At 41.9% G+C, this 24,114-nt stretch overlaps 1 protein-coding gene across 2 annotated transcripts in view; it reads right to left on the bottom strand.

Annotated features, from left to right (window-relative positions):
• The window catches only part of FILIP1 (filamin A interacting protein 1), a 104,944-nt gene that overhangs the window by 49,033 nt on the left and 31,797 nt on the right, over positions 1-24,114 (bottom strand). For both annotated transcript variants that reach the window (XM_077306474.1, XM_077306479.1), the window contains exon 2: positions 10,051-10,329. In XM_077306474.1, the coding sequence (XP_077162589.1) occupies positions 10,051-10,323 (273 nt within the window). In that variant the 5' untranslated portion in view covers positions 10,324-10,329. The remainder of the gene's footprint in view (positions 1-10,050; positions 10,330-24,114) is intronic.

Genomic DNA, 24,114 nt, shown 5'->3' with positions numbered 1-24,114 from the left:
ACTTTGTAAGCTTTTCACACAAACTTAACAAAAAGCCTGAGCAAAACCTCATATGGTGGGCCTCTGAAGAGATTCAGGTGACTATTCTCAGCCACAAGGGCTGTTTGGAATATGCTAGCTGCTATCTATCAGGTAAAAGTGAAGCTCTCTAGTCAGTTTCTGAAAATTCAGATAGTATAATAATTGCCCAATAATAAGCAAAACTAGTAGTGGCTGGGTTTGTTTTTATTTGTCCTTTGTCGAGGAATATGGATTCTAAATTACGGCAACAGAGATTTAGCAGTTATATGATACCTGGTCCCAGGCATGGCAGAATATAATAGTTGGTTTAAAAAAAAAAGAATGAAAACACTTTTTTGTCTTACATAAGAACAGTCCTGGCGGATCAGAACGGTGGTCCATCTAGACCAGGTTTCTCTCTCATACAGTGGCCAACTCGTTTCTCTGGAGATCCAACAACAGGGTAGAGAATCTGAAGCCTTCCCCTGATGTTGCCCCCTAGCACTGGGATTCAGAGATGTACTGCCCCTGAACATGGAGATTTCCTTTACTCATAGGGTTGCCAAACTCCAGGCAATAGCTGGAGATTTCCTGTTATTACAATTGATTTCCAGGACTTAGAGATCATTACACCTGGACACAATGGCAACATATCTCACCAAAGTCCCTCCCCATTCACTGCTCTCCTCAGTCTCCACCCTAAAAATCTCCAGATATTTTCTAGCCTGGAACTGGCAATCCAATTTACCTACCATGACTAATAGCCATTGATAAGTGTATCCTCCATGAACCTGTCTAATCCCCTTTTAAAGCTAACTGTACCTGTGGTCATCATTACATCCTCTGGCAGTGAATTCCAAATTCTAATTACTCATTGTGTAAAGATTATCTTTTGTTCATCCTGAATCTTCTACCTATTAGCTTTATTGGATGCTCTCAAGTTCTAGGATTCTGGGAGAGGCAAAAGATACTCTTTGTCAATTCCTCCTAGACATAATTTTATAACCTCTATCATCCTGCTCCCCCCCCGCCCCATCTCTCTCTCTTAAACATAGAAGTCCCAGTCTCTTTGAATTTTCCTTAAAGAGGAGGTGCTCCAACACCTTAATCATCTTGGTTGCCCTCTTCTGTACTTGTCCTATCTCTGTGATGTCCTTTTTGAGCTATTATGACCAGAACTATTCCAAATGAGGCTGCACCATTGATCTATACAGGAGCATTTTAATACCAGTCATTTTATGTTAGATCAATTCCTAATAATACCTGACACACCATTTGCCTTTTTGCCACTGCAGCACACTGGATTGACACTTTCATTGAACTGTAACCCCAAAATCTTTCCCCCTCTTATTTCCAGCAAGTTCAGATCTCATTAGCCTACACTTGAAGTTGGGATTTTTTTGGGGGTTCCAGTATGTATCATCTCATATTTACCAGCACTGAAATGGCACATTGTTGCCCACTCACCCAATTTGTACAGATCCTAGTGGAGATCCTTCTGGAGGATCTTGTACATACACCGCTGGTTGTTATCCTTATTATTCACTTCTTGGCAACTAAAATTAGATGCAGTGCAGTGGTATTACTCTGTTCTTTGGAACAGGTGTAAGATAAATTATTTTCAAAAAGGCACAGTTCTCAGGAACTATTTATTACCCATGTGTCATCTAATTCCCCCTTTCAGAAGAAGAGAAATCATATATGCCATACTTGTGCATTCTTCTGGGTTGCCTAAAAGTATTGCTACATGTCAGCATCTTTTGGGCAAGAGAACTAAAAATCTTAACCCTGCACTTATAGGAATGATTTTTTTTTTGTGATGAAAATTACCTCAACCTAATTTTCCTTATCCAAAATCAAAATATCTTCCTAAATGTCAATTCATATTTCTTGAACTCTAGATCATCTATTTAAGACAATTGTTACAGACATGTAATTTTCATAATTTCCCAATGTTTATTTTGCATTATTGTTGCCTGTCACACGTTTCATGAGACTGACTATGCATCACTTCCTATTCATAAAAGAGACTACTTAATTAACACGCAGGGCTATTTCAGTGCTTAACAGTTTCATATTCAAACCACTGTTTTCAGTAGCAATTGTCCTTTCCTCCCAGTTATTTGTAACTGAGTGCCATTTTATACATTTTATGCACAAGGGATATCATTCAGGTTTGCATTTTTAAAGATCAACTTTTTCATCTGTTTCCACATTGACATCTGCTTCTTCAGGTACAGACTCAAATTGCCCCCTCACGTGTCCTGCAGCAAAGGAATCTCTGGAAAACCCGATTTCATCTTTTCAAGAAGGGTCTAATGGGGGCTAATTTGAGGCTGTTTAAGTGAAGAAATGCATGCATTCAGGTTTTTCGCTTTGCCTGCCATTTTGAGTTGTTTGGGCACACCCCTTTCCTCATCACCATCCTCCCTCCCTCCATTCCCAAAAATGTGCCTTAAAAAGGGGGAGGGGTAATCACATAACAATGCAGTTTCTAAGTTTTAAAAAGGCAGTCTTGCACAATAGCATTATAACATTCTAACTCAGGACACTTTTGGGAGAAGGGCAGGTGGCAACCAAGGATGCAGAATGGTGGGATGAAGGGGCACAATAAAACCAAAGGTGCAATGAAACCAAAGGGGCAAGCATGAAGCATTTTGCAAACAATAAAACACTGAAAAGGGGAAAGGAGCAAAGGATGATGGGAGGCTGCCTCCATTGGACTCAGTGCAGAAATCATATTGCAATTTTTAGCCTGGGAAATGAATGGAGGAAAGCCCAAATACAGAAAGGCTAGAGCTGACTCACAACTTTCAAAGGAAATCCAAAGTGAGGCTTAAAAAGGCATGTCTCCTAATGTGGAAACAATCACCATAGAAAAAACAAACCCCAAACAACGCCTACTTGTTTATTTGGAAGAGCCCAATGATGACCCTGTTGCAGCACTTCATTTAATGAGGTAGTCTATTATCGACACACTGAAAGAGCAAATAAAAATATTATGTTAGAAGCAAGTGAAGCAAATCACTGATCTAAGCCAAAGAGCTGGGTCTGTTCTTCAGTCTATGTTCATATAAATGCATTTCTAGTGGGGCTGAGAAGATCAGCCCCATTAGTTCAGAAACAAAACGAGGAGGTGATGGTTGCAGTGATACAAAGGGGTCTTACTTTGTTATTTCTTGACCCAAGCTTTGAAAAGATCAAATGAGCACTGGGAGACATCTGTCCATTATTTCCTGCCTTCACAGCTTTTGGTTCTGCTTTACTGCCAGAGATCTACATCGATGATGTCACTTTGCTCTGAAAAGGACAGGCCACCAGAGCCTTCCACTGACATCATTCATTATCTGTAGTCTGGCCCTGGGACAGCAAATTCCCATGACAAGGAATTAACTCAACTCTGCTTGATGTGTTCAGACTTTTAAAGGGTTGAAAGATAGCACTTCTGGTTTTGTTGACACTCAAAAAAGTGCTTTGTTCTGTATTATCGCACCAAGGGAGAGATTATTGAAGCCTATGGTTCCATGATCCTTGGCAGCAGAAGAAGCAAACCCCAAAGGTCATCGCAGATTATGCACACAAACCAAAGCATGTTGAAATATGTCTTACATGCCCCAGGAAAGAAGATACCATAATGGATAAGCCAGCTGACCTGGGTTTTACTGCAGCCAGTTGTTATAAATGGTCTCATGGCCAAATTTAGCCATGTCTGCACATATATTATATACATATGATTTTAGGGACTGCAATTTGAGAGTAATCAAAGCATCACCTTTCCTTCACCAATTTCTAGAGGCTCACTAGAAGCTGATTTTGTTGCCTTTGATGATCTATATCCCTGCCTGTTTCTTTCCACTCCTTTCAAAGCTAGGTTCTCCAAGCAAACATTTAAGAACAGATCCAAGTAGTTCTTGTTTCAACATTATTCATTAAGTACAACGCAGTTGTGTATGCACTGCTGTAAATTCCTAAACCAGAAAATTATTTTGGCTTTAGTTAATTTCCAGTATAATCTTTGAAGGCCGGTAGCTATTTGCTGTAGGATGTATCCCCTCCCCCCAAGATAGTAACAGTTTTGCAAAGTTCTTTTAAAGTGTTAGTATGTAAAGAGAATCGCTCCAGAGGCATAACCACTTGATGATTTTATAGTATATCTCACGTAATTCTTGTTCCATCAATAATGTTATGGCAGACCTAGAAAACAGTTTCAGCACAATACTTTGGTATTTGAGAATCTTACAGTTGTTGCATTTCAATTGACCAATAGGTGGAGCCTTTAACCCAGATACATCCAAGAAAGAGTCTTGTGGTGATTTATAATTGTTTTCATAAAAATTAATTTTTTAATAGCAGGGTATTTTGCCAGAGTCATTGCTGAATAGATCAGAAGACATGAATCTATTTTTCTTAAGAGTAATAAGTACAAGACAATGAAAGACATGTCATGAGCTGCACTGTGGCATCATAAGCCAAGCTTCCTTTCTTTAAGTGATCGTTACCATGGACTCATACATGGGCATCAGCCATTATCCTCCCCTGGTTTCAGCCTTGCTTATCTAAGAAATATCACATCTTGAAATAAGTAAAAGCATTCAGCTCCTTGTACCGGATAGATTTGCTGAGTTTAAAGTTGTTCCATAACTTGTAACATGGTCATTATCTTTCGTTGTGTGATGAAAAAACAGCCTCCATGTTCCAATCCCAGTGCAGCAATTGAGTTGGGTTTAGAATATGTGTAAATATACTAGATTTACATCCATTATGGGAAATTTCCAGAGCCACATTTTCCCACAGAATATTGTACACATGAAACTGAAATTGAGTCAGACTATTGGATTATCAAAGAGCCTCTTGTGGCGCAGAGTGGTAAGGCAGCAGAAATGCAGTCTGAAAGCTCTGCCCATGAGGTTGAGAGTTCGATCCCAGCAGCCGGCTCAAGGTTGACTCAGCCTTCCATCCTTCTGAGGTTGGTAAAATGAGTACCCAGCTTGCTGGGGGGTAAATGGTAATGACTGGGGAAGGCACTGGCAAACCACCCCGTATTGAGTCTGCCATGAAAACGCTGGAGGGTGTCACCCCAAGGGTCAGACATGACTCGGTGCTTGCACAGGGGATACTTTACCTTTACCTTTATTAGATTATCAAGGTTGGCATTGCTTACAGGTAGCCTTGACCTGAATAGCACAGGCATGCCAGATCTTGGAAGCTAAGCAGGGTTGGCTGTGGTTAGTGTTTAGGTGGGAGATTGAGGGACCATTTCTGCATGTAGGCTCAAACCTCACACTGCCTCCTGCTTGCAAATGCATGGTTGTAAGCCACACGTTTGCAAACTGCCTCATGGGAGACCCCTCCTACATTTTTCCTCTGCCTCATTGTGGCTTTTTGCCTCCCAACAAGGCTGCAAAGGAAAACAAGCCAAACTTCTCTCCCACTCCTTGGCTTGTCAATCACAGCAAGCCATCAATCACAGCATAGTGGTTCTCTCATGGACTGAAACTTTCTACTCCCCTGAGCCCCAAAATTAATTTTCTGTTTAAAAAAGGTAATGCCATAACACAGAAGCACTTTTAATACAAAATTAACACTTCCACATTGCTATGGAGAAATGTCTGAATGACGCAGCATCCCCCCCAAAAAGGGGGGATTCGTGGTGTTCTGTCTGGGTAGATTTGTGAGGGGCTGAACATGGTAACTGGATCCTGAAAAGTGATTTTGTGTAAACAGTGGGCTTAAAACAAAGTGCATGGATGCCTGGCTGATTGGGAGAAGGCTGCTTCATCATGACCCCCCCCCCTTTCCCTGTTTATTCCCTACCCCCAGAAAACACAAGCGGGACTGTGTTTTTTCTGCCTGATCCCAAAAAGACCATGGACACTTCACAAAAGATTTTATTTTACCTTTGACAAAGTAGCTTTGTAGTCCCACAGTAACATGGACTACGTGGCGCAAGGGTGGAACAATGCTACAGAGACTATCATGACTTTCCTCCTCCATATGGGCTTGTCCCTGGGTGCTCCCTGATTAGAAGCATGATAGGAAATGGCAAATTATGTTTTTGCCATTTCCCTCATCTCAAGGCAACTCTGCCTAAAACTCGAGCCAGCCCCTGGTCAGCCTCGGGATGCAGACAACATCATGTGGAGGGGGCTCTAAAACCTGCCAGCAACTGGAGGCCATCCAGAGACAGATTCCTCACATGGAAATGGTCAAGGTCTTGATGTGGAGGCAGGCAATGGCAAACCACCTCCAAATGCCTCTTGTCTGGCTGCCATCCCCTGGCTATACTACAAACATCTTTAAACCCCCCCCCCACTAGGGAAAGGAGCAGGGATGCGTCCCTGCTCCTTTCCCGCCCCGGGACCCTTCCTCACGAGGCTTCTGCCAGGCCCAGCCGCTCCCTTGCTGCCGCGAAGGAGTGCCTGGGCCCGGCAGAAGCCTCGCCAGCCCACCGCCACCGTTTTCCCGTGCCAACCCGCCCCTTCACATATACCCCTCTCCCATCCCATTCTATCTACCTCCCTGCCTGCCTTCTTCCCTTCCTTCCTTCTTTCCTTCCTCCCTTTCTCCATCTCCTTCTTCTCTCTCTGTCTCTCCCTCTCACTTACTTCCTCTCTTAATTCCTTGATCCCTTCCTGTTCTTCTCCCTTCTATCCATCCCTGCAAAATCCTCTTCCCCTCCTTTCTCCCTCCCACTCCTCCTCCCCCGTTTCTACCTTCCTTCGCGACATTCTTCCTCCCCACGCACTAGCGCCCGCTGTATTTCCCTTCACAGCGGGCTTTATTTCTGGTGCCATATAATAAACGAATAACAAATACTACTCTGACTGGCAGCAACTCTCTAGGGTCTTAGGCAAAGGTTTCTCATACCGTCTACTACCAGAGCTTTTTGACTAGAGGGACTGATGTCACTTTCTGAACGCAAAACAGATGCTGTCCCACTGTGCTATAGCCCAACAAGCTTCTGTTATATAGAGTCAGTTTGGTGTAGTGGTTAGGAGTGCAGACTTCTAATCTGGCATGCCAGGTTAGATTCTGAGCTCCCCCACATGCAACCAGCTGGGTGACCTTGGGCTCGCCACGGCACTGATAAAGCTGTTCTGACCGAGCAGTGACATCAGGGCTCTCTCAGCCTCACCCACCCCACAGGGTGTCTGTTGCGGGGAGAGGAATGGGAAGGTGACTGTAAGCCGCTTTGAGCCTCCTTCGGGTAGGGAAAAGCGGCATATAAGAACCAACTATTATTATTATTATTATTATTATTATTATTATTATTATTATTATTATTATTATTATTATTTATACAACCCTCTGTTCTATGAGTAAATTAACTTGATGAATTAACACTCTTCTGAATCTTATAAAGTGAACCCTGGCTCATAAAGCTTGTGTTGGAATAAATTTTGTTAGCCTTTAAGGTGTCGCTTAAGGGTTTTGTTGTGGTGCTCACCAGTGAAGAAACCAGTGCCTTTTGGAGGGCTCTCCCAAATTTGAGTGGGGGGGGGAACTTGGTGAAAATCAGTGCAAACTTATATATGAAAACTTTCTCTCTCACTCTCAAAAGAAAAAGCACTGGCAATCACCAAACTGATAGAAGACTAGCATACCTTTTCGGTCCCAGCTAACTGCTGTCAGCAATTGATTATATATTTGCTCATTGTTCTCTTAATGTGGGCATCTTTACTGTACACATGTTTCCCATGCAATTCAATCTCAAGTGAATACAAAAATAAAAAAAATCACTGTTGTTAACCATTTTCATTGTGCTGTATATAAATTTACTCTCAGACTTTTCCTATAAATATGAACTGACTACTTCCATTCCCTGACATTGAATCTGAGGAAGTGTGCCTGCACACAAAAACTCACACCTTGAATAAAAATTTGTTGGTCTTAAAAGTGCAACTGGACTCAAAATCTGGGTGTAAACTGCACGGAGCTTTTATTCCAACCCCAGATCGATTCAGTCCCTGCCCTCTACACAGAATGCGATTTCCGTTTGGATTTGGGGCGATTTAAAAATTCCTTCTGCAGCAAGAAGGATTGATCCGGAGTGACCCTACCTTTATTGTGCGATATCTTAGAGTGCTTTTAATCCTGAATATATTATAAAATCGCATTGTTTTGAATCGGGGCTCTACTTCGTGGTAGAGGACCCGTGATTGGCCACAGGTGGTCATGTGATGAATTTGCCTTAAAGGAGAAGCCCCTAATTTCTCTCAACTTCTGTCGATCCTGGATTTTTTCTCCCTTCTCTGCCTTTTTCTATCTTCTCCCCCTCCCCTCCAAGAAAAGAAAGAGGCTCCCAGCTTGGCTCCTCTCCCCCCACCCTTCAAGAAAAGAAAGAAAGAGGCTTGGCTCCCCCCCCTTCTGAACTACCCTAACCACGTGCAGAAGACTTTCCTGTTTCAATGGGGAGGGGGGGAAGAGGAAGATCTGAGTTCAAATCGATCTGAATTCAACAGGATTAACAATGGAATAAACAAAGTAAGTGCAGACTCTGCCCTGGTCAGACCAACATGGTTACTCACTTGAATCTATACTTTTTTAGATGTTTAATGTTAACACTTTTTAGTGCCTTTAAAGTTTTCCCCCTCAAATTTAAACAATGTAAGGAAAGGACATGCTATATTGTCTTTTAATGTTTGCAGGTATTCCAGTAAAATCATTTCTACATAAAGCTTTGAATTCAATTAAATGTAACTATTGAGCAGCACTTGATTTATATTTCAAATCCCTCAAAAAGAAATCAGTTGAAATACTTATATTAGGACATAAGAGTAATATGAAGTACTTAAAAAATAAATATGCCAAATAATGCTAAATTAGATTCGACTCTTATTTATGGCACTGGAAAACGTTTCTAATTCATAGTTTTCAGGGAAACACACCTGTGGCAGTTTGAAGTTCTGCCCTCCAGGAGAGTCAGTGAACCCCTGGCAAATGGTGACTTGGAATGTTGAAAAGAAAGAAAAAGGAGGACTTTGGCAATTTAACTGGTGGCCAACTAATAGAAGTGTGAGAGCGTTATGGGATGTTGGTGGAAGGTTTAATATAGGGGTTCATGAAATGGGCAGTATACCCCCACCCCTCAGGGGGGCAGTGGAAGGATCTAGGGGCAGTTAGGCACATGGTGCAAACGTGCATGCGTGGCAGTTTTGCGCATGTGCGTTTGCGGCCACGCATGGCGCAAATGCGCATGCGTGGAACTCCCGCACATGCGCGGCTGCCGGATCGCCCTCCCCCCACCTTTTTAAGGCTGCGGACCACTGCTTTAGCATATTATGTACCGTCCTGGTCACTGTATCTCAAAAAAATTGCAGGGCTGGAAAAAGTACAGAAGAGAATGACCAAAATTGGAGTTGGAGTACCTTATCTATGAGGAAGGGCTGAAGAGTCTGGGATTTTTTAGTTTAGGAGACGACTAAGAGGGGAAATAATAGAGGTTAATAAAATTATGCACAGGGTGGAGAGAGTTGACAGAGGGAAACATTTCTCTTTTCTAAGACTACTTGAGGGCATCCAGTGAAGCTGATGGGCAGTAGATTCAGAACAGTCAAAAGGAAATACTTCTTTACACAGAGAGTGATTAAAATGTGGAATTGGCTGCCATAGGATGTAGTAATGGCCACAGTAATAAACAGCTCTAAAAGGGGATTAGAGAGATTCATGAAAGCCTATCAGTGGCTACTAGCCATGATGACTGAGAGGAACGTGTATATTATGAGGCACCCTCAAGATGCACCTAGTGGGTTGTCCCTGCGGTGCAAGTCTGACAGTAACCAAATCCTATTCAGATTTATGGGGAAGATTTACATAACACACTGCTAGACAAATATGCACATGATTATAGCTTTGAAGATATAGAAAACTCTTGTAAGGTCTGAACAACTTTAGTTCTTAAGAGGATAATTCTGCATCAAATTGAAGATGGCTTACTGCGCAGCTTTGAAAGACACATTAGAAATGTTCCGTTGTGTCAAACCATGCATACTTTTTATAGTTTAGAAGCAAAAATAGTTTTTAAATTATAGAAGAGAATCTTTGAGATACCTGCAATTCTCCTTCCATGACGCTAAGGAGCCGGATCAGATCCTCTTTAGAGAGTTCGATGGATTTCTTGCTTTTCTTCTCACCAGGCGCTGGCAATCTGCTGTACTGTTTGGCTGATCCTGAGACTGTTATCTCCTCTCCTTTTCTATTACATTTGCTCTTTTTCTTGGCATCTTCCTGCAGGTTTGGAGTTTCAGTGGTGTTGGTGATGGGCTTTGACCTGGAGAAAAGCCCATTGGATGAGCTTTCGCCACCTGAATTTCGGGATCTCATCCTGACCTACACAAGAAAACGAATTAAATCATGTGATGAATATTTATTATTAAATGTCAATAAAGGATAGCAAAGTTATATATCAACACATTTAAGTACCAAAGTAGATTTCAGATTTATGATGGGAGTTCTACAAAATAAATTTCTTAAATACTTCGGAGAATGCAAAGAGACGCTACCATGTAAGCTCTACCCATTCTAAATTTAATGAAGATTCATTTTGAGGATCGTTATCACTCATCAAGCAGCCAGGACTTTTATATGCTAGATTTCTCTGTCTTTCTAGCCACAACTTCTTTACTCTACTTTACAGAAATATATGCAATTGTAGGCTTTGATTCTCACAAGATTAATCACAATTCTGCTCCTCTCCAGGCATTTTCATTTTCCTGCAGCAGACTGAGTTTCACGTACCTTATGGTCAGCTTCTTTCAAAAGTATCTATCAGCCTTTTCAAACCACTTTTAAATATGGAATCAGCTGTTCTCAGTTAAGGCCTTCTAGCTCAAAATCTTGCTATGATCTCAGTTCTTTCAGTCTGGGAAAAATAGTTTCCCTATATGCAAGTTTAGTGGGGAATGTCATCTAATTACAAAGGCCAAAGCATGTGCAAATGGATATTCAAATTTATTTATTCAAATGAATATCCAAATTTAATTTATTTTAATCTGTACTTAATCCCTCATTCCCTTTTCTGAATTAATTTTTGGTTTGATGTTTAGAATCAAATTTAACCTATGGACCAAGCAAGATATGACTGTCCATCCACTCTCTGTTAATGAGAAACTCAATAATGTCAGATAAACAGTGATAATACAAATCCTAAAGTACTTTATTCATTCTAGGGATACCACAATACTTTTGTCAGCATATCAGGGGTAATTTCTGTCAGTAAAAGGTCAAACAAAGGGCAGACTCTTTCCAGGAGGACTCACTGGGGCCTTAGTAGCTACAACTAGGCAACTTGCTATCACCTGTAGGCCTGGCTGCTCAGGTAGGCTTGGCTGCTACCTACAGTTCAACAGCAGCCATCCCATAAATGCCAGTTGTGTGTAGTGGTTAGAGATTCAGTCTAGGATCCCCAATCCCCATTCTGCTGTGGAAACTCACTGGGATCAATTCCGCATGGTGATGACCCCACCAGGCCTCCACTGGTGTGTTGCAGTGAAGAAGCATGCGCCGCTGCTTCTTGCGTCCCCATGGGGGATGTTTTTCAGCAGCAGACCAGGTTCACCCTGGACTACTGCCTCCTCATGGAGACAGCCAGATCAGAGTAGTTCCAGCATCTAGGGGTCAGCAGGGAGGGGGGTGTTATTTGCATGAAGGTGGGATTGCAATCGCACCTTCGTGCAAATAAACAAAATGCCCCATTTGGCCCCATGGTGCCACAAAGTGCAACAGAGCCAAGTGGGGCATTTTCTGCCATGTCTATTCCCCCGTCCACACAGGCCTGCAGTGGGACAGGCCCCATTGGCCCCCACGGCAGACTGGAGAACGTGGATGTCTCCATGTTCCCTTTGCCATGGGGCAGGGGAGCATCTAACGTGCACCAGGCCCAAGGCAGGGCCAGCGCTTATGTTGTATAGCCATGGTGGTTAGCCCCACTGCCATACAGGTGCTGGCTTGGTTTTCCCTGCCCATGCGGAATCAGTATGGATAACCTTAGGTCAGTTATTCATTCTCAGGTTAATTTATTTCACATGGCTATAACACAAGTGCTGAACCCAACTCACCAGATCCCCCTCATCTCTGTAGCCTAGAGATTAATTACTATTTCAGGAGAATTCCAGCAGCCCCACCTTGAAGTTGGTAAATTTGTCACTCACTAAGCAGTCAAGTTAAATGCAAAGCTGCATCTATTTTATTTTCATTTGTGTTTACACAGAGATCTCTCAAGACAGCAAAAACCTTTTGGGGAAACGGTTAACTATCACAGCATTGCTCAAATAGCTGAATGCTCTCGTTCTGTACTTAAATCTTTGTTGATCTGGACAACATTTCTTCAATTTGCAATAAATAGCAACATGCATATTTTTAATTATGTGACTTCTACACTGGCTTTACAGAGATCAGAATGATATCTTTCCATGGAATTTGCTGATCCGAAAAATGGCAGAAGAATAAAGACACAATCTTGATTCATTTATTGTATGATTTACTTACAAAAACTTTTGAGGACAGAGGCCAAATCACATAATGTTGTGAAATTAATAATATAGAATCAGAACAATAGGCTGAGTTTAGAAATATCCTTATCCATGGCTCCTCTATATATTTGTGAAACAGCCGGGAGGGGGGGGTAGAACGTGTTCAGCTGCCCAAGTTGGAATAGGGCCAATCAGGATGCAGCCAGCAAAGCTGCCTGCACCCTGATTGGCCCTGCTCCTACAACTCCCACTCTCCCTCCAGCAGGACCCAGCAGGAGTGAAGGAGAGAGAGAGAGAGAGAGAGAGAACCCTGCCAAACCGCTAATGGGCCTGCTTCCCTGCTAAAGACAACCCCTGATTACCTCTATGGCTCCTGCTGTGACAGAGAGAGAGACAGACACAGAGAGAGCTGCCCCAAACTGCCAACGAGGCCTCATTACCTGCTATGGCTCCTGCTGCGACCAGAGAGAGAGAGAGAGAAAGATCTGTGCCTGCTGGTGTCCCCTAGGTCCTAGCGCCCATTGCATTCCTGGTTGCAATGGGCTTTCTTGCTAGTATACATATGTATGTATGTATGTATGTATGTATGTATATATATATGCAGATCTAGTGTAGAGACATGACAGATACGGTAGCTTTGACTAACACCACATTTTTTGGTTTAACATTCCTTCAATCCCATCCTTAACTTTAAGTTACATAGTCACAACTGCCAATTCTACTTTACTAAAACTCAGCTATGTTTCTGTGTTGGAAGCAAAAGTATGAACCTGATTGGTCAGTCTCAGAGGCCCTTTCCTAATGCCATTAATGTAGCATTATATTTACCTTATGAAGATGATATATTTTTGGCATTTTGCATGATGTCACCAACCTCCCATGTCCAGCCAGCAAACCTAAAACAACATCCGCCATTTTACAGCACTAGTTGGAGAACTGCATAAAGTAGATTCCCCAACCTATGTTGTGCAAGCTACAGGAGAGCAACCAGCAGGCCACCAGCCAAAGAAATGTATGGAGGCGAAGAAGTGCTATCTCCGCCTCCAATGTTCCATTCTTGCACCCGCCTCCATCTCCCTTCTCCCAGGGATGGGAGGTGTTTTTTTCAAGCAAATGGCCTGGAGCAATAAATAGGCATACAAGCGTGCAGGCAAAGCCAAAAATAATTTCCCCCCAAAGTTGTCATTAAAAGCATGCTTCTCTAAAGCCCTCCCTTCTCCCCCGCAAATCAGAAACGAGATTATTTTTCTTATGTTTAAAGACTGGTGATTCCATAACAGGTGGCATTCAAAAAATACTATGCATCTACGATTAGATGCATAGACGTTTCAATGGAGGCATCGTGGGTTCTTTAAAATATTGAGAAAGGGGATTGGTTGCCTGGCTTGATTGACAGGCAGAAGAGAGTTGTGTGTAAAACGCGTTGCTTTCTTCCGCCATTTCAAGCAGGCATGTGGAGTGTCAGAAGTGCAAAAAGACGGCAGACAGAAACAAGGCAGGAAGAAGGTGAGGAATGGCCAGAGGTGCAATAATTTTTAGCACTACACCATTACCCTGGCATAACACTATTTTTTAAAGATGTGCATAAATGCCCTTAGTTATAACAGATAACCAGATAACAGAATCCTAAATAGATTCACCAGTGACCATCCCTGCTTCCAATCAACCAAAAAGAGACCCAATTCAGATGCTACCAAGGCAACATGATAGCATCCCTAAAATATCCCCTGCCATGAACTGACTTTCCATAATCTTGGTAATGAAGAAAAGATCAGACAACAAGAAAAGACCAATATTAAATTATTATTATTCAAGTTATGGAGGAGTTTAAATGGAGCAGGCAGTGCAGCTGTCATTCTCAGCTGGTAGGCAGCTACCCAGTACCTTTAAATACTTCCCCTACCTTTGCAGGGGGGGAAGACATGTTTTAGATGGCATGCCAAACATTTCAAAGCCTTCTTGTGTGAGCGGAGCTCTGCCTGGGGGCTTGGAACACAGCATATTGTCAGAAGTACGTACCCTCCTTTATATGCTATACCTATTATTTTCCTGGAAAGAGCACATAAAAAAATTATTGGGCATGTTTGGGTATTTATTTCAGAACATTTTTTTCTCGCAGGGTCATCCTTTTTCTGTGAACCCATTCACTTGTTCCTGTACCAGGCACATCTCTAGCTTGTTTTCTTTAAAAGAATGAATAGGCATCTTCTTGAGAGGAAAGCTAGCTCCTTTAGCAACCACCTCCTTTGCTCCATTACATGACAAGTCCCTACAACCAGACTGAGCTTTGCATAATGGTACCAATACATGGGAAGCCATTGCCATTGCTTTTGGAAAATGAATGTCTATATTTTTCCTGAAAATCAGCTTTCTTGGAAGGGGCTGGCTCCAGACATTCTGCCCGGAAGCACAGCAAGTCAACTCCATTGATTCAAATTGTCACTTGGTGCCAGCTGTCTCTACATTGACTCACAAGACCTGCACTGTTTGTTCACCTCTCTAAAATGTGATTTTCCTTCACAGAGAAAGGGGCATGTCTTATCAAATGAAATCACCATTTAAGTAACAGCCCTGGGGACAACTGATAGCCGGCCAGAATAGTAGCAATTATAATAGCTCTCTAGACACATTTTCCCATGTCCTTTCTAAATGAATTGTTTGTACATCCATGCAAAAAGGAGTGGTGGGAGAAGCAATATAGTAATGGGAAAGGGCTGGAAAACAGCTTGACATTTACCATCTCTACAATCAACATGTAATCTAAGAGCACACTCAAAGAAGCCTGAATTGAAAAGGGTAATTGAAAAGGGGGGAAATATGGTAAACTCTGTACCAAACTCAGACTTCTTGAAACCAGAGGGTTACAGTGCTGTAACAGAGAGAAAAACTTGACCTAGGTTGAAAGTAGTTTAGTTTACAGATAATGAAATATAAATTTTCATCTGGGAACATCCGAATAGGAAACTTATACCTTGAATTACCAATTCCAGGATACAATTGTGTAAGTTTTTTATAATCATTTTAAACAGACCCTGTTTCTCACCAACCCTCAGTAGATCTTGTATAATATGTAGCTCAACTGTTTGATGCTATGCTTTATAAGAGAAGGTACAGAGTACTAACGATGTGAAGGTTTTACCTAGAGGTTTTGTCAGGTTTATAATGTAATTGCATTTCAGGGTTTGCTTCAGAACTTTTTTTTAAGCAATGAAAGTTTAAAAAAAGAAATGAAAGCCTTCTCATGATCCTGCATGTTTCAAAAGGATAGTTATTTTTTTTTAAATGCTGCAGAATTATTGTCTCATTAACATTCATAGCAATGTTCTCTCAGATATGTTTTGTGGGGAAACAAGGCTCACAAGAGCTCATTTCTACCCAGAGTAGGAATTAAGGATTTATTCAGGCATCCCAGGTCTCCAGCCAAGCCTTTCCTTTCTGCTCTCTCTCTCTCTCTCTCTCTCTCTCTGAGCAAGAGAAAAGTGAATGAATAGAAATGCAAGTCCTCTGAAATCCCTGACTCTTACATATCCCTATAGAGAGTAACAAATAATAATATATTCCTTGGATTTGCCAGCAATCTTCCATTACCTTAGTCCCAGGATCTAGAGGTCCTCCCCTAGTGAATTTAGGAACATGTGCTACTTCTTGGAGTCAAAATGGAATGTTCCTCCTTGGTCTGTAAATATGGCCAAGAGTTCTTCTTCAACATGTTCAGGGATTTTATTATCTCCCGTAGATCAACCCCTGTAGACCATCCTTCTTTTCCTTTCTGTAGGAACGTCTGTTCTGCAGTTTGGCCTTCTGAAGGTCTACAGGTTAAGTCTGATTTAGGGATGCTAGTCCCAAGTGGGATCTGGGGACTCCATGGTTTTACAGCTCATCTCTAGCCAACAGATCAGTTCCCCTGGAGAAAATGGCTGCTTTGGAGCATTATACTCTACTGAGGTCACTCCCTACCACAAATCCTGCCCACTCCCAACTTCATCCCCAAAAGTCTCCAGGTATTTCCCCACCCAGAGATGGCAACTCTGGTGTGACTCTGGCTTAGGGATGATTCAGAATACCCAATTTCTTCTCTACTCAGAATCATCTCCATGCACTGTATTTTTGCTGGCCTTTTTAAGTTGCCACAGAGTACTTTTTTTTTTTTACATAGGTGAACCTAGTTATTTATTGTGAAAACTTGAACAGTATTAGAGGATGAACCAATCAAGCTTTGGCATTGAGCCCTCAGAGATTGATGGGGCCACTCAGAGCACAAGGAGAGTAGAGGGTGTATCTTAACTGGAAACTTAAATCATTGGAAATTTAATCACTCCAGTTTCTCCCCTGAAACAGGTCTACTACCCAATATATACTGGGAGAGGGGCAGACAGTTGAAATAATAGCATTGTATACTCCACTGATGGCCTTTTTTCTGTGCATGTCTGTAAAATACAATCAAGTCGCAGCCAACTTATGGTTAGTCCAGCTTTAAGACAAGTGAGAAGCAGAGATGGATTGCCACTGCCTTCCTTTGCAGTAAGGAAATTTTTAATTCTTTCTACGAATTTACTTGGGAAAGAAGTTTGGCTGACAGATCTCTAATTTCCCAGGCCCCTGCCACCAGTCCTGCTTGTATTTGCTTTTCTATGTTAGTCATTTCAATGAGATTTCTATTTTTAAAGGTAGCACCATTGCCTTATGCAGAGAAACCATAGATGTTGCCCAGAATCTAAAGTTGCATTTATTACATCATCTACTCTGTATGTCAGACTCCTCTTAGCAAGAAGACATCATTCTAATACTGCTACCATTGTGGCCAGGTGACTTCAGAAGACAGTGTTATTCAAGCAACAGTAATATAAGAATTCAGGCATCATACTAAACTAGAATGAGTACATCCAATTCTAAGTCCTAGTTTTAATGCTGGCTTCAGAAGCTACAATTAATAGGGCATTGATCAAACAAAAGTTTATAAATCAGTTTATCTGATCCTACTGATATAATGAAATTGCGGGTGTTCATGAGAGTGCAGTCTATCTTTTACACTCTCATGTGGAATATAAGGACTTCTGCAACTAAGTAGTACATTCTAATGTCTTCCTATGGCTGAAATGTCCTTGGATTTTTAAAATCCTTCTAGTGATCTTTTGATGTTTATGATATTGTTCAGATATTTCAAAGCAACTGAATCGAAAGTCTTTGGTTGCATCTTAGAATCATAGAGTTGGAAGGGGCCATACAGGCCATCTAGTCCAACCCCCTGCTCAACACAGGATCAGCCCAAAGCATCCTAAAGCATCCAAGAAAAGTGTGTATCCAACCTTTGCCTGAAGACTGCCAGTGAGGGGGCGCTCACCACCTCCTTAGGCAGCCTATTCCACTGCTGAACTACTCTGACTGTGAAAAACTTTTTCCTGATATCTAGCCTATATCGTTGTACTTGAAGTTTAAACCCATTACTGCGTGTCCTCCCCTCTGCAGCCAGCAGAAACAGCATCCTGCCCTCCTCCAAGTGACAACCTTTCAAATACTTAAAGAGGGCTATCATGTCCCCTCTCAACCTCCTTTTCTCCAGGCTGAACATTCCCAAGTCCCTCAACCTATCTTCATAGGGCTTGGTCCCTTGGCCCCAGATCATCCTTGTCGCTCTTCTCTGTACCCTATCAGTTTTATCTACGTCCTTCTTGAAGTGAGGCCTCCAGAACTGCACACAGTACTCCAGGTGTGGTTTGACCAGTGCCGCATACAATGGGACTATGACATCTTGTGATTTTGATGTGATGCCCCTGTTGATACAGCCCAAAATGGCATTCACCTTTTTTACCGCTGCATCATACTGCCTGCTCATGTTTAGTTTACAATCCACAAGTACCCCAAGGTCTCATTCACACACAGTGTTACCTAGAAGCGTATCTCCCAGCCAGTAGGCATGCTTTTCATTTTTCTGACCCAGATGCAGAACTTTACACTTATCTTTATTAAATTGCATCTTGTTCTCATTTGCCCATTTTCTCATTGTGTTCAGATCTCATTGAACTCTGTCTCTATCTTCTGGAGTATTTGCCAGTCCTCCCAATTTGGTGTCATCTGCAAACTTGATGAGTAGTCCTTCCACCCCCTCATCTAGATCATTAATAAATATGTTAAAAAGTACCGGGCCGAGCACCGAGCCCTGAGGTACCCCGCTACTCACCTCCCTCCAGTCTGATGAAACACCATTGACAACAACTCTTTGAGTATGGTTCTCTAACCAATTCCCTATCGACCTGACTATCTGAAAATCCAGATTGCAGTCCTTCAATTTATCCATCAGAACATCATGGGGAACATTCACAGTACTTAGGAACCACTAAGGGGTAGTAAAAGTATACGCCATCTCTGATGGGCACTTGTAACAAATGAGTTTCCTGGAAGTAAGAATCATCTGTAATGTAAGTTCTGCAATCTGAGAAGGCAAGAATGCTTTGGGGGTAACCATCAGAGGCAATTGCAGCAGGGAAAATAATGCTGATGTGGGTGGGACTGGGAAGATGTACACTTTCCATATGGGTACCACCTTGGTCTTGCTGCACTCTTTTCAAGACCATCACACCAAAGCACTTTGAGACCAGTGGCATGGAAGATGGGGAAACTGTAGATGAGGCACAGAAGTACAATGAGGCCATGGGCACATATAGAAGGGGGAGACACTGTTTTCAAGTAGCACCTTCCCAATAGAAGAGTTAGTTTTTATACCCTGTTTTTCACTGCCAAAGGAGTCTTAGAGTGGCTTATAATTGTCTTCCCTTCCTCTCCCCACAACAGACATCCTGTGAGGAAGGTGAGGCTGAGAAAGCTCTGAGAGTGTGAGAACAGTGTCTAAACTGTGACTAGCCCAAGGTCACCCAGCTGCCCCAAGGTCACTCAGCATGTGGAGGAGCAAGGTCTCAAATCCAGTTTGCCACATTAGAAGCCGCTGGTCTTAACCACTGCCCCAAGCTGTACAAATTGCCATTGCCTTAAAGAGATGTAGGAGAGGCTGAAGAACCAGTTGCAAGAGGATGGTGTAAGTCTTTTTTGACTTGCCCATTGACTGTTATGGGATTCCTTTCCTTTAAATTTGGGCCTTCTGACCAATGGCTTCTCAGAGCACTCCAAGTGGGGAGACACTCAGGTATTTCTTACATGGAGAGGAGATAATATGGTTAATAAGGACTGTAATTTAAAAAGGGATGAATACTTCTGTCTTCTGTGTTCTCACTTTTTGTGTGTGTAGAGGGGAGTGCCACACAGCCTCCTGTCCCCATCCTGAGCACCTGTTTCCTCCAGGAGAAGTGATCTTTGCAGTCTGGACAGGAGCTTTCATTATGGCAATTGCCGCTGAGACCCCCCCTCCAAAGTAGCCCTTTGCTCCAGGGGGACTAATCTCTGCTGCCTGTAAATGACCTGCAGTTCCAGCAAAACTCCAGTTCCTGTTGTTTCCCAGGGTGCAACAGGCTTTGCCTCTAGTTTCATATAATTTCAGAGATGCACTGCATTGTACTCTCCAATATAGAAACCATAGCTCTGATCCTAACTAGCACACACCTAGTTCCTTCTAGTTACCCAAGAGGCTTGGGACTTCTTCAAGTATAGCAGAACCACAGAGAGAGGAAAGAGAGAGACTGCAAGCCAAACTGTGATAATTTCAAGTGACTATGATATTTTAATGCTGGCTCACCAGGAACTTGAGGTAAGAGTCTGGACTGCCCTTTAACTTAAACCACTGAAAATGGCACTTGAGACATTTTGAAATTCCAAATTAACAAAATATTTTATTCAACATGGAGGGGGGAATTCAGGTGAAATCAGGAGTTGAAATTTCTGAGATAACTCAGTATAGATAACTATGAGGTAAAACCAGTATGTGCACAGACTTTAGTTCTTATGTTTTGGACTAATGAGATTTTTTTAAGCTATTCAAAGTTACTTTAATCTTTATGTTGAGAGGCTTTTGTTCCAATGTTTTCCAAATAACCCAGTACACTGAGTATTTTCTGGCTTTTCTAGTTTCCAGGAATCTGCTAACCTCTTTCTAGTACTCAATCCCTTTATTTGAAACACCAGTACTTGCCTTGAGCTTTTAACTGAAGTTGAAATCTCTGAAGGTATTTTTATAACCACACTAGATGAGGGAATCTCTTCAGTCTTCAGAGCTGACTGTGTTTAACAGGGTATGGAAATTCCCCTCTCACTAGAAGATGTATCCCCTCCTTTCTTTGGTCTAAATGTGAGCCTTCACTTAATTTCCCAAACTTTCTTGCCAACTTTCCCTCAGTCAAACTTTCCCCCATGTAAAACTACTTTCAACTAAGGCTGAAATCAGACTCAATTCAACTGAGGAAGAAATCTGACTGACTGTCTCCTCAGCATGCAGCTCTCAAGTCTTTCATTGCTTAGCTGATGCTCACCAATCAGATTGCTTGCAGCCGCCTGTCACTCAAGTGTCACAGTCCTTCACTCCGTTTATACAACACTTCTAAATTTTAAAAAGTGTAGTCCATCACAGTGTCATGGATATACATGGGCTTTCTCCAAGGATTTGGGAACATGGCAGTTCCCTCGCTGCACATATAGTGGCTTTCTGCACATTCACATACATTTATTTATGTTATTTATCTTTGGATTTATATCCTGCCACTCTCAATTAGCCTCATGGTGGTTTACAATAAAGCAATAAATTACAATACAGTTCAGAACTTCTGCAGCACTGTTTCTGCGCTGCTGCACACAAATTTGCAAAAGTGATTTTGCACTGGTTCAAAAATTCCTGTCAATGGATAACAGTAGGGATTTGAAAATGGGTCTCTAACCACTATGCCACACTGTCTCTTCATGTACAATGTAACTAGCATACTCCATTATAAGTGGCCTTTGCAGGCATTCCAGGATTGACCTGCCCAACTAACCTATGAACTGGAACCATGATTATTTTTCTTATGATGGCAACATCATCTGATTCTGATCAGTTGAGTTTTGGATTCATATTTTATTAATGTTGTTAATAAAAAGCATATGGTGAGATGTATAAATGCCATTGTATGACCTCAGAGATATCTGTAGAATGATGGCCAAAATGGGAATGGTATGAGACAGAATTTATAAAAAAAATCACAGTTGATCTTTGGACAAAGTAATAACAAATATTTCTAGTGCAAATGCTTGCACTTCCAAATCCAAAAGAAGTTGTAAAGTGTCAAGCATTATGCCAAGCTTAAATTGTTCTGAGATCAGATTTTGTATTGCAGCCATTGCTATTCAACCAAAATATCTACTGTGAATTCTCCAGAGTGCTGACATAGTGGTATAGAAACTAGGGATGGTTACAAACTGGAAAATTGGGGTTCATGTTGCTTTGTGGTTCATAGATGAACCCCAAACTGAACAGGGAAGTTTGTTTGTGAACCCAAGCATTTTGTGGTCCATGGTCCTGCAAACCCTGTTGCAAGGAATCGTAGTCCCTTTAAATGGGATTTGCAGAAAGCCTGAAAAGCGGCTGAGTGATGTGGAGCAGACTATTCTCTGCTGCTCAGCTTTTCCAGGCTGTCTTTCCCTTTGAATTTTAAAAGGACAGCACAAGATAGCCTATACAACTGCTGAATGGCAAGAAGAAGGCTGTTCTCCATTGTTCAGGTGTTTTTTGGGTTGTCTGGTACAGTCTCTTTAAATGGGACCAATTAGCCTCTCCAAACCTAACATATTTCACAGGGTTGTTATGAGATCTCCAGTCACCACCTGGGGGTTGGGAACCCTGGGTACAGCTGATTGATTAGTATGCAGTGTTGCCTTTCAAACAGCAAGAATGAATAACAGAATTGCACAATTCAATTAATTTGTTTTAATAAATTTGGATGTTATCAAATAAAATTCCCCAGATCATGCAGACATACCTATGCGTATTCCATTGCCATAGTATCAACCTAACCACAATTACCAGTTTTAAAAAATAACAAATTAATCACAGAATCATAGAGTTGGAAGGAGTCATACAGGCCATCTAGTCCAACCCCCTGCTTAACGCACGATCAGCCCAAAGCATCCTAAAGCATCCAAGAAAAGTGTGTATCCAACCATTGCTTGAAGACTGCCAGAGAGGGGGAACTCACCACCTCCTTAGGCAGCCTATTCCACTGCTGAACTACTCTGACTGTGAAAAATGTTTTCCTGATATCTAGCCTATATCGTTGTAGTTTAAACCCATTACTGCGTGTCCTCTCCTCTGCAGCCAACAGAAACAGCATCCTGCCCTCCTCCAAGTGACAACCTTTCAAATACTTAAAGAGGGCTATCATGTCCCCTCTCAACCTCCTTTTCTCCAGGCTGAACATTCAGGCTGAATGTGTAGTCACATTTTATCTGTTAATTTAATCTATCTTAAAATGCCAATATGATTACTTGATATAATGCCAATAAAGGTCATCTGTAAAGTAATGATTACTAAATGATTGTAAAGTCAACTCATCCATTTCCCCCAAGGCAGGATCATCTCCCATATATCATACTCTGATATTTGCACAATGTCCAAACTGAAACATACAAATTCAACGTGCTGAGTATTTGCTTCCTACAAAGGTAGTTTCATGAAATAGTTCCTTTCTTCATACTTTCAGCTCCTCCCTTCATCTCCTGCTTCCCTGCATTTTCTGCTGAAGAGAAGAAGCAACACACAGGTTCATTGCTGAGTTCATAAAAGAGTGTGTGACTGAAGAACCCCCACTTCCCATTTTAGAGTGACCATAATGCTGTGTGTGTGCATGTCTCTATGTATATATACAAACACACTAAAAATAACAAGCTGGCCTATGCTAAAAATGCTTTCATTAAAAGCTGTCATAGATATTTTCACAAAGCCCCCCAAAACAAACAAGCCGGCTCCGCAGGGAAGTGAGCTGGCCCAAACCACTATCATGATGTAATGATCTAATGGGTCTCCATGGCCTTGTTCAGCAGACCTACAGGTCCTGCTTTTCATTAAGACTACCCCTCTACAGAGTGAAAGAGAAGATATTATGCCATTTTTTTCACTTTGTGACAACTCAGAGGCTGGAGAGACTCACGCATCACTCAAAGCACCTTCAGGACGGCAGCAATCCATATTTTGTTTCTCCAAGACCATTCCTATTTTCTGATGCCAAAAATGTATCTCACTGTAAAACTTGCCAGAAAGGTCTATGTTTAGTTGGTTTGCTATCCAGAAAGCTCCTTTGTGAGGCAGGCATTTTGACAGACTGGTCTGAAAGGACCTCCCGACCCCCACAGATCAAATTCACATTGTGTGTTGTTAAATTTATGCATATGGTACACTTGTGGCTCTTGACAAAACAATAGTATTTATGAACTCTTCACTGGGTTGCTGACTCCCCCGTTGTTCCCATAATTTCATTTCACAGTTCATGAGGCCTCCTGGCTTTTTAATATAAATATATATAAAGTTAAACCCCTTCCATTTATTGCTAATATTTATCATTGCATGCTTTCATAACCACTTTGGCTTGTGCTACTCCTCCTCTGCTGTTCCCCCCCCCCTTGGTTTGAAGTGCCAAAGTCTTTTTATGTTGTTAGCCATGGAGACTAAACATGGCAGAATGACACCGGCAAGAATGGAATCATCCAAACTGAGTATACCCCTGCAGGGCCAAAA

Source organism: Paroedura picta, chromosome 1, assembly GCF_049243985.1.
Source record: "Paroedura picta isolate Pp20150507F chromosome 1, Ppicta_v3.0, whole genome shotgun sequence".
NCBI classification, from domain to species: Eukaryota; Metazoa; Chordata; class Lepidosauria; order Squamata; family Gekkonidae; genus Paroedura; species Paroedura picta.
The sequence above is the reverse complement of the archived record's forward strand: the minus strand, read 5'-3'. Positions and strand labels throughout refer to the sequence as shown.